The sequence below is a fragment of the Phodopus roborovskii genome, unplaced genomic scaffold (assembly GCF_943737965.1).
Source record: "Phodopus roborovskii unplaced genomic scaffold, PHOROB, whole genome shotgun sequence".
Lineage (NCBI taxonomy): Eukaryota > Metazoa > Chordata > Mammalia > Rodentia > Cricetidae > Phodopus > Phodopus roborovskii.
Genome location: NW_026126444.1, coordinates 2,763,138 through 2,775,150, shown reverse-complemented (window position 1 = coordinate 2,775,150; position 12,013 = coordinate 2,763,138). Strand labels below are relative to the sequence as shown.

At 40.8% G+C, this 12,013-nt stretch overlaps 1 protein-coding gene across 1 annotated transcript in view; it reads left to right on the top strand.

Annotated features, from left to right (window-relative positions):
- The window catches only part of LOC127224705 (thioredoxin domain-containing protein 8), a 48,373-nt gene extending 36,829 nt beyond the window's left edge, over positions 1 to 11,544 (top strand). The window contains exon 6 of the mRNA XM_051187823.1: positions 11,482 to 11,544. Within this exon, the coding sequence (XP_051043780.1) occupies positions 11,482 to 11,544 (63 nt within the window). The remainder of the gene's footprint in view (positions 1 to 11,481) is intronic.
- The last annotated feature ends 469 nt before the right edge of the window (positions 11,545 to 12,013 follow it).

The following is a 12,013-nucleotide window of genomic DNA, read 5'->3' as shown; positions in this document are numbered from 1 at the left end:
CTGAGGACTGCTGCCATCCAGGACACCTAATGGGCGGGTTCTATCCACATGAGAGATGCCATTTCAAAAAACAAGGTAGATAGTGCATGAAGAGTTGACACCTGAGGTTGACCTCTCAAACCTACATTAACCTGTAAATATGCTCGAACGCATGTGCACATACAGAGCATATTCTGCATTTCAGTACTTTCTGCTATGTTCCTTAATGTTTTCATCTAAGGCATTATTATATCATGCTCTAGGAAGAATCACTGTGGTAAATGATGATTGTAATACATGTACTAGTCCCCCTTTTATCAAAAAATAATTCATTCCAAGACCACCAGTGGATGCTTGAAACCACAGACACTACTGAATGATCCTAGATATAAAATGGAAGGGTGGTCCTATTAATCCTTATTATAGATCTTGGAAACATATGTAATTATTTTCATTCCTTACTAAGTAAAGAATTTTTTTTATTTTCAGGTAAAATAAATATTTTATAGCTTTTCTTCAGCCACCAATAATTACTCTTAACAGTTTAGGGTTAATAGTAAGATAAACCAGGGTTACTTGAACATAAGCCCATAGGTGTGATGATGAGATAACTGAATTCCTAATGGGCAGGTAGAAGGACCATCTACTCTTTAAGCTTGAAAGTTCATCAGTTTCGGGATTTTGTTTACTTCATAAATTTTCTATGTAATATTTTCATATCATGGTTATCTATGTAACAAATCATAGAAAATAAAACTACACACAAAGTGAATAGCATATTTTTATTATATATAGAGATTACAAATTTTATGGACCATCCTAAAAACTCACTAGAGGCTATAAACTCTCTTCAGAAAAACAAATGGACATAGGTGTCCTGATACTTGCAAGTAATATTGGGGATTTCCATGCCTCTGAGACTGAACAATGGCTCCACTGTACCAAGAACTTTGGTGCCATGCTAAGCAGATGTCTGCAGAGCATAGGAAAGGAAGCAAAACAAAGAGTTAGCAAGTCTTGGTCAACTGCTTATGCCCGAGCCAACTATCAAAAGTTAATTGCAACTTTCATCTCTTGCCTTAGAGTAAAATGGTTTCCCAAAGCACTTAGGTGGGCCCACTAATAAGAGCAATGGAAACTGGGCTTGTATATGCTAATAAACAAATTATTCATAAGTGAATAATTCATAACACAAGAAACCACTTGCCGGACTCTCACATCAAGAAGGAGGAACCTCTTACCCAGATGTCTGCAAACTCTAGGGCTCCTGCTGACATCACAGAAGTCATTTCCAACAAGCATCAACCATAAAATAAAGCGGATATAGAAACCAAAAGCATCCCACATCATTTGCTAGAAAGAGGATGGGACTGAAACAAGGCTCACAACAGTGGCCTCAAGGCCAGGAAGAGATAATAGATGAAGCAAGAAGAAACAGGGAAGGGGGTGTGTCTATAGAATCCTTCCCAAATGCTGTGCTCAACTACTTCAAAAATGAATTATGCTTGGCCTTCTTCCTAGCGAGTTCTTGCAACTGGCTCTCACTATCCCAGGAATTAGGCAACTGTTGTTCAGGTCCTCTGTCTTCCTGTCACTGAGTGACTTAGGAATGTAATAAGCTATCCTAAGGTTCATTTTCCTCCTTTGGGAGATGAATGCTACATCACTCATCTTTGAAATTTTGTCGTAAATCTTTTCAAAAAATGCACAGAATGAATCAAATACTGGACCTGATGCACACCTTGCAATATCATTTTTATAGTTGGTTTATACTGATGAGTTGTTTAGCAATATGGCTACTATCAGAACCTCAGGATCCAGCTGTATCCTTTTCCCTACAAGTTCATAAATAACTAGAAATTTAGAAATAAAGTTTGAGAGGGCATTTAAACTCTTCAAATATGTACAACTTCTGCTTACACTGAGTTACCATCATTTGCTTTACTCAGTAAAATCCATCTTGATACAGACAATAGCAGACAAAGGAATTCTGCCTGGGGGACTATAAAGAGTCCCTTGTCCTCAGGTTCTGGTTAGTTGTCAGTCAGCCCAGAGCATCTGATATTCTAGACAGAAAATTGTAGAGTTCAAAAATTAAGAGGGATGCAAGGAAAGTTAGCAAAGTGGGGCAGCTTTCATCTCATTTTAGCAATCCTTAGTACCACTCCAAAGGATACTGCTGTTGCCTTAGCAACTAAGAGGTTCCTACGTGTGTCTCTTCTCTAGGATTAGACAATACAGATCATCCTTCAGTGTTGCAAACCATGCTCTTATTTAATGTTCTATATTCTGTTCACTGAGGAGTTTTGTATTGATTTTTTAATCATAAAATTTCTATCAAAATGTCATTTATCTTCATTACTGAGGATTTCCCACCCTTTAAAATTTTTTCACAGCCCTGTTCATCAACTCTGAATTTTCAATTGTTCAGATGTAGCAGTGTTTCATTTGGTGATTTATGAAAAATGAGAAGACTCTGAAATAAGTTGTACTCAAGAGTTAAAATTTATTGCATCAAAGAATATAGAATAAAAGCATCAGGAGAAGTACTCATAAGTGAAATCCAGAAGGATCTTCTGATGCCCTCTCTTGTCAGAGGACACAGATTGCCCCAGAGCCATGCAAGGCATAAACAACCAGACATTAGCTCTTTTCTCATGAGTCATGCAGATAACCAAGCTATGATCTTTATCGGGAGTCCTTCTGGTGCTCGGTGGTGCTCATAAAAATTCATGGCTGGGTCCCATGTGAACAATGGTTCTCTTGAAGTCTAGACTTTGAGATGGCCCGCCTGGGAAAGGATCTGGGGCTATACAGCTGAAACTTCCTGCCCAGATAAGGAAGGTCCTGCTCCTGCTTTGCATGACTCCCAAGGCCCAAAAATGAGCAAAGAGTGGTGGTGGTTTCTCACCTGTCTGAAGAAGGCAAATGTGGACATACTTTTCTCAGGGTTGTCTACAAAGACTAGGGGGAAAGTATGGCTGTACCCGTGATCAGGGTATCCCAGAAAGAGAGAGGATGGACAAGAGGTTATTCCTTCATCTAGGCTTAAGGGACACTCACTCTGGACTTCATGAGTAGGAGTGGGAATGGAGATAAGCCAAGGATTGTAGAAACCCAATACTGAAAATCTGAGCAGATTTTCCCAGTGGAAACATGAGGATAGGTATATGCCATAGAAGAGAATGCCCTGGAAGATGTTTACCTGAAAGAACAAAGTCCCATTCCACACTCCCAGTGAAAGGCAGAAGATCATTTCTTGTAGACCCAGTTCAAAATGGTCTTTCCCATTTCCAGTGTGGCTGGAAATGAACCCTGACATCACACCACAATCCCTTCAGTGGTAAGCCACACTGTATTGAGGGCCTGGTCCTGCAGCAGCTTCTCATGTCTGCTCAACACAACCAGCCAGTGGCACAGAATAAGAACTCACAGTCCAGCCAAAGCTGACCCTCCACCTGCTCAGAAATAAACACACAGTGCACAGCCATGCCATTTTGTTTACTTAGATCTATGTCTGCTTTTACATTTCCACAGAAAATGTGAATATCCTACCAGGCCCCAGATGAGTATTATATGAACAAAAAGTTGGTTACTACCAGAGAAAAAGAAACATACTTTTGTCATCATTTGTGTTGCTGATACTCAGAGTAAGAAATGGCAGCAACTTTAAGAAAACAAAAGTCCATTGGTGTTTTGTTGTTGTCTCACAATCAAAACAGGTGCCATCCAGTGAAGACAAGTAGTGGGATCAGAAGCAGACTACACCTATTTGCCCTTATCTTGAATTTGAGTGTACCTCTTCTAGGTACCTCTTGGATATGTTTTAGCTCAACTCCAACGAGTTTAATTGAAGTACTTACATATCAAGGTCTGTCTGAGGCATAGGAAAGCCAATATGTTCAAATACCTGCTTGTGATGTAAGTGGGTCTGGAGAGATAAGTGGAGGGGGCGGGGTCAGAGGAAGGAGCCAAGACAGAATCAACAGTAGTTACTGTTGTTCCTTCCGCTCAGGTGAGGCAGCTTTAAAAGTTTTTTCTTTCAATATACTTACCTTTTCTGTCTTACTCATCCTATCTAATCCCTCAGCATCCATCTATTTGAAGGAGAACATGTTCTCCTTTTAGTCGTGTTATAATGAATTACACATTGTATTATAGACATCTCTACAGTCATCCCACAAGGAGGCCTTGAATTGCTTGATGGGATCATGCTGTTGTTTAGTGTTGTATTGTTGCTGGTGCATTGGGGGTTGCTATTGTTCTTGTTGTTAACTAAGTCCAAATGTCTGGGATATTGATGAACTCATGCAGCTGGTCCAAATATAACTTCAATATTCACTCAGCCAAAATTGTACAACAGCCGGCCAATTCATTCTAATTAGTCTTATGTATGCATCATTCGGCTAGTTTTTTCTCTCAGACATCTATTAGGAAGGGACCAGTGTCTCCAAGCCCTTTGAATTTTCCTGGTAACAGCAATAGACTGAATGTAAATGTCAGAATGTCTTTGGCACATGAGAAATAATACCTCTCTTAGACCTAAGTGATAGGTAAATCAGGAAAGAGTCACTTTATTACTCTATTTTGTTCACTTGTTTGTTTCTTTTTGCTTTTGCTTTTTGAGGCAGGGTTTTTCTGTATAGCTCTCACTGTCCTGGAGCTCTCTGTAGACCAGGCTGGCCTCAAAGTCAGATTTCCCAGCCTCTGCCTCCTAAGTTCTGGGATTAAAGGTGTTCAATATTACCACAAAATAAGCATTACTGTATTTGTATGTGTGTGTTTGAAACTGTCCTCAATGAAAGCTGTTTTCAAACATGTTAGATTTGGGTTTTTCTTTAGTGATGAACAGCCTCCCTCCTCCTATTGTCCTATTGGCCTCAAAAAACAAACAAACAAACAAACAGGATCTTATTATTTGTTGCTGCAAGTATGTCCAGCATACAGCAGCATGTAATTTTATCTCTTGGTTGACTGAGACAGTAGAGATGCAAGGTCAAGACTAGCTTGGAATGCATAGTGAGACCCTATCTCAAAGTGGGGTGGGGAGAGAACATAGTGAGACCTTATTGCAAAATGGGGTGGAGAGTGCACAATAAGATCCTATCTCAAAGCTGGGAGTGTGGAAGTTTTTAAAATAAAGAAGACATTAGGAGAGCTGTAAATTCACTTCCTGATGTTTCTGGTCGAAGCCTTTGGGAGACCCACCCAACATAGCACCAGATTAAAAGGGAGAAATACTTTGGTCAGTATTCACAAACCATTTATAGTTGAATCTGTGGATTCCACATTCTTGTATTTAACAAACAATAGATAAAAAATAATTGAAAGATATTTATACTGAAAATGTACAAACTTCTCTTTCTTGTTAGTATTCCTAAAACAATACAGGGTAACAACTATTTACACAGCATTTATACTGTATTGGCTGTTATAAATAAAGATCAGGAGAATATGGGCTTGGGTTCTAGGCATGCACTCTGGAGCATCTGTGGACTTTGATGTTCCTCTAATCCCCAGTGATATTCCAAGACAATTGCAGAGCTCCTGTTAGCAAGGCCACTTGTAGAATAAGTTCTGATCGGTATCATTTCCTCCTTCATTCAGTCCCCTTACTAAGTTCCCAAATACAAAGCCCAGTACTATACCAGGATACGAAATGTAATGTTTGTGTTTGGTTGACTATACAGAGAAAGAAAATAATGCTGAGGATGTAGCTTGGTAACAGAGCTCCTGCCTAGCATGTGGGAAGGCCCTGGGTTCAGTTCTCCAGCATAACAAAGGAAAGCAGAAGGAAGGAAGAAAAGGAAAGGCTGGCAAGAAAGCAGAAAAGGAAGGTATCGATCGTAGTTACTGTCAGTGATAAAATACCCTGAGAAAATCAGCTTAAGAGAACAAGGATTTGTGTTTGCTTACAATTCAAGGTATACCCCATCATAGTGGGGAAGTCAAGGCACTAAGAGCTAACAGCAGCTGGTCACATTACATCTGAGGTCAGAACAGTGAATGGATGCTGCTCACTCTTTCTTCATTTATACAGTGTTGGGAGATTTTCTAGTCTCAGGTCGACTGGACAGTTTCTCTCCACCTAATCAGATCCCCACAGCCACAGTGAAATAACCTTTATGAGACTTAATATCTATTTATAATTGTTTGGCCATTGGCTTACACTTTTTACAGGCTAGCTCTTTCTTATCAACCCAGTTCTATTAATCTGTGTATCTCCACATGGCTTTTGCTTACTAGTAATGCCCGGGAATCCTGCCTCCCCTGTAGCTACATGGCAACTCTCAGACTCTGCCTATTTCCTTTCTCTATCCCTGTTTGGATTTCCTGCCTAGCTAAATCCTGTCTGTCCATTGGCTGAAACAGCTTTATTCAACAACCAATAAGAGAAATCTTTTCACAGCATACAGAAGGACATCCCCCATCAATACAGACCATAATCCCAGCAAATGGCACTATCCATAGTGAATGGATCTTCCGATCTCAACTGACATAATCAAAGTAATTCTCAAAGGCATGCCCATAAGCCAATCTCCAGGTGATTCTAGATCCTGTCACACTGACACTAATTATGGGGGAGGAGGAACAACACTTAATTCTTGAAATTTAATACAACCCAATGTCTTGAACTCACGTCAATGGCCAAAAGTGAGTGTAGCAGAACTCATTCTAATAACAGCTAATTTGTGTGAGAGTTCCAAACTGGACACCAAAAATGTGCTGAAAAAATACAGTCTCCATCCTTGAGCTAATGGACAGACTGAGACAAAATCAATTATGTCACAGAGGAACATCTAGAGTGCTTTAGAACAGTAGAGAATATGTTTCAGAATGCTTCATAGGGTGACCATCATCAGGGAGAAATGGGATTGAATAAGGAGAAGTAGAGAGTAATAGTGTAGCATTGGGTGTGTCTCTGGAATAATTTCTATGCTTATATAACAATGCCATGAAATTATTGTTAGCATATAAGCTCCTATGAGATTTCATCTGTCTTGTTCACAATGCCCTGGGTCACCCTAGGTACTCATTAAGTGCAGATTCTAAAAGAAAACCATGTGAGTATCCATAACCCAAACATCCAAAGTCAGAAAGAAGCACTCCAAAATCTGCTACTCCATCCCAGCATGATGCTGTAAGACTGATGTTTCAATATTGATTGACTTAGTGTTGTGAATAAAAACTAGAAACAGCACTGTGCAAGATTATTACCTTGGTAAACCTTCACTGTCAACTTGACTCAGGCTAGAATCATCTTAGAAAAGAAGCAGCAACTAGGGAACTGCCTAAGTGAGCATGCCTGTGAGGGACTATCTTGATTATTGGTTGATGTAGGAGTATGCACCCCATGACTGAGGCACCATTCCTTAGTCAGTGGTCCTGGGCTGTTTAAAGCTAGTTCAGCACGAACCAGGAAGTGATCCAGAGATTGAGCTAACAAGCATCATTCCTCCATGGTTCATGATTCCAGGTTCCTGCCTGACTCCTCAGTGATGGATTGTGACCTGGGAGTTGTGAGATGAAATAAACCCTGCCCTCCTCTAAGTTGCTTTTGGTAAGAGTGTTTTATCGTAGCAACATAAAGGAAATGAGCAGACATCAGGTCATAAAACAGGTGAAACATAAGCAAATTTCAAGTGACATCTCATTATTTATTTTCAAATATCCCAAGATCTGAAATGCTTGCCCAACCACTTCAGACAAGGGGTCCTCAAGTCATGATTTTTTAAGTAAGCAAGTGAATTCTCCATGAACTGTTCCTAGAGTTCAGAGTTTATATAAGGAATGGTGTTGAGGCAAAAGAGACAAAATTAAGACATCATTAGAAGACTGGAGTTTATGGTGAGGCAAAAAACACAGAAGAATCTTAGAAAAGATGTCACAAGCACGTTTGTGGTTTTGAGATTCATAGAAGAAGGGGTATATAAAAGGCACAAAACTGAATACAGAGAAAGTTGTGTTGCTACTGTTATAGCCCATCTTAAAAGTGGACAGTTAGGAAACAAAGGTAATGTCACTTAAGCCACCAGAATGGCTTACATAACAAAAACTGGTGATACCAAAAGTTGTCAAGGATGTGGAGCAACTAGAACACTTATCCTCTGCTGGGACAGTTACTTTCTGGAGCTGCTGTTGTAATTCAGTTGCCTAACTGGCCCTGGCTTAGTTCCCAGAATGGTATAAACTGAGTGTGATTGTGCATCCAACAATTCGTGGTTATTCTTGGGTATACTGCATGGTAAAGACCAGCCTGGGTTGCATGAGACCCTTTCTGGGAGAAGAGCAGGAGAAGACAGAGAGAAACGGACAGACAGAGAGAAATATAGAGAGAACTTCTATCAAGTTTAATCCCATAATTCCTACCTTTAGGTGTACAGCTAGAATGAATTCTTACATGCAACCCCCAAATATACAGACAAGAATATTCCCAAAAGCATTATTCCCCCATAGCTCCAGTGGATAAATTATGTCATACTCATGCAAAGGAATACTGAAACACATACAGACTGCTGCTGAACAGAGAAATACCATGAGCATGATACTGAGTAAAAAAAAAAAAAAAAAAAAAGTTGGACACAGAATACTGTAGGGGTGAAGAAAATCCTCAGTGGTTAAGATCACCGGTTGGTCTTCCAGAGGACTGGGGTTTGATTCCCAACACCCCCACAGCAACTCACAACCTTCTGTAATTCCTGTTCCAGGAGATCCAACACCCTCACACAGACAAACATGGAGGCAAAACCAATATACATAAAATACAAAAAGGTTTAAAGAAAAAAGAATACAATCTATAGAATTCTACCTGTACAGTTCAAAAATATGCAAAAGCAACCCATTGTGAAGAACTCAGAATTGAGGTTGCTTTTGAGCATAACACAATGATGTGAGATGATAGACATGGTGTCTGGGGATGGCTATACAATATGATTCCTTCATAATAATTCTCTTAGCTTTTTACTTAAAAGTTATGGAATTTTTGTGCAATTCTGGCAAATGTAATAGGGTGGGTGACAGTCCCCTGTGGTACTTTCAATGTATCTCTAGAAAGATGTCAGACTCCACAGTATCCATGGTTCTTATTGCTCCTGGTGGCTGTGCAGCAGGAATCTCATAGCCCCATAACCATGGAAACCACCCCTCTCCAGAGCTGTGCCCCATTTTTTTTGTACCACCCCACTATGAGACACAGCTTTTTCCAGCTAGAGAATTCTCTCCAGAGGCTCCCCCAACCCCTCTTTCTTTCTGTCTTTCTCTCTCTCCCTCTCTCTATTTAGTTAGTTTACACTGTCCTTTGAAGTAGGAAGTAAGCTGAAATAAATATCTTCTAACAGATAGTCGGTAGTCCAGAGGGCCATCTAGAATTACATGGTGTTGATCATGGGAACAGACACACCTTTTCTCTGTGGATGCTTTGTTTGCCTCAGATGGTCTCACTCATACCTCCAACTACATTGGAGTCCTCTGTAGCAGAAGAAAAGATAAAGCTTTAGGAGGCTCCTTGGACATAAAATCTGAAAGAAGGTCAATGGGAGCCACTGCTCTTGCATGGTGATTCCCAGCTCCCATGAGAAAAACAGAGACTAAGTGGAATTCAGAACCTCCCACACCCTGCATTCCATTCCAGCTCAGGCTTCAGACAAGGGATGAAGTACTTTTAAGACCCAATAGTGAAACTCCCTTCATGCCCCAGGTTGCCATCCTAATACTAGGAAGAACCCCCACTCCAGCCCCCAAAACAAGGTCTAATGTAGCCTAGGCTGTCGCCAAACTCACTATGAAACTCAGAAAAATCTTGAACTTTGGGTGCTCCTGCCTTCTTCACCTCCTGGATGCTGGGGTTACAGGTGTACAACACCACAGTTGGCTTATGAGCTGCTGGGGGTCAAAGCCGGACTTTGTGTGTGCTAGGCAAATATTTTCAGACTGAAATTTTCCCCAACCTTAAAAAAGGAGACCTATTGGTAGATCCCTTTTGATGCCTTCCTCCCCTGCCCAAAAGCCAGGAGAACTATTTATAGGAAGTTGACTACAGACTGGCAACTCAGATAAACCATGAAATTCTGCACCCACACATAGGTCACTCTATACTCAAGACTCAAAAGAACATTGTGCTGTCTCAGAAGTGGATTGGAGGCCGGGAAGGTAAGTGAAATGAGACCAAGATATGGAAATAAGCCACACCTGGGGTTGGCCTTCATGGAGTGAATAAAGCGGCAGCCCCGGAGGGGAAGCTGGTGAGCGGGGGAGCAGAAACAAGAGGTGTGGGGACAGTTACTTTTCTGAAGCACACTGAGCACAGACGTTTGTTCTGGGATATTCCAGCCCCTACTCCAAAGTCGTAACACATTCCTAGCTTCAAAACCTTCTTACCAGAAGCTCAAGTCTTCAGCTGATCCTTGCCTGCGTTTATTTACATTCTTCCCTGGATCCAAATAGTGAATGCATCTAGTATTGACTTGGTGGTGGGTTTAAAGGGCAGGTTGATCTCCTTATTTCATTAACTGCAACGTGCTTGTTTTGTGTGTTCATGTGAGTGTGTGCAAGAGCTTCTGGAAGCCAGAGGACAACTTCAGCATGGTTCCTCAGGAGCCATTCACCTTCGTGGTTTGGGGTCTCTCATTGGAGATCACCAATTTTCTAGACTGGCTTGCCATCAAAGCCCAGGGATTGTCCACCTCCCCCTCCCCTGCTCAGGGACTGTGACCACGCACTCCACCACACCCACCTCACTCTTTAGCTGGGTTCTAGCTAAACAAGGCCTTTTATACCTCATGCTTGTGTACCAAGCACTTCACCAGCTGAACTGTCTCCCCAAGCCAAACATTGAGAGAACTATTTAAAAGATGCTCCAACAGGACATGTTTGGTGTGTGCCTGTACTCCTAGCCCTGCCGGGGTAGAGGCAGGAGGATCAGGGCTGAACTTTATGGCCAGTCTTGGCTACCTAAGACCTGTCTCAAAGAGGAAGAGAGATAGCTCGTTATCTTACATACTACTAAAAATGTGGCAATTAAAATATACCACCCATTATGAAGTGTACCCTGAGTTGGAGTTGGGGGAAAAGTGAAAAACATGCACTTGTAAGAGTCAAATATACAACCATGACCTGGGCAGAAGTCACAGAAAAACTTAGTTTTAGAAAACTGTGTATATAAATGAAAAAACCAATATGTAAGGAGCTCCGATCATCTCCAGTTTGGTCAAATGCTCTAGGGCATATATTAAAAAGGATTATATAGAGACCTGGAGAAATCTTATCACCCATTTTGAAAGAATAGCACATTATCTATGGCCACATCACCTGAATGCACCTGATCTTGTGACAAATAATAGAAGGTCATGAACTTAATCTAGTTGGTGTGTATTTATACTTGAAGTGCCTTAAAAATTATGGAAATGAGAAACAATTTTACAGACACAAAATTCCTTGACCCTTTCGCATCTTTGCAGTGCTTGAATCAATAAACATTTTTGTGCCTTTATGTATTTGAAACAGATTTTTGAATTTCACGGAGCTGATGCTAAAAAACTGGAATTGAAGATTCAAGAGCTAATGTGAGCTGCCACCCAAACCAAATATACCTGTGACGTTTTCTAAAGCAGCAGCAAATGTTTTATGTTTTGATTTCTCAATGTGTCCTATTGTTTGCTTTCTATCAGTCTCTCTCCTGGTGTTTAATGGGAAGAATGTGGCATTATGATCCTCCCAAGACCTTGATCAGAACCATTGCAGAAGCAGAGTTGTGTTACTTCCATTCTCTTTAGTCAGCCTTGCTCTGGGGATGTTCCTTGGGTTATGTTATTGTGACCTTTACAGTGGAGCCCATATGAAGCTAAGTAATAGCAGGAGGTCACCAAGGTTTTCCAGAGATAGTCAAAGATGTAGTTGTTCACATGATCAAAGATCTTAGGTATGCCACTGTTGAGGTTAGGTGGGGATACCTCACTTTGCCCTGTTTTGTTTTGTTCAGGGACCAAGAATCAAGCTTAAGGCCCTCACATGCTAAGCAACAAGGCCTTTTACCATT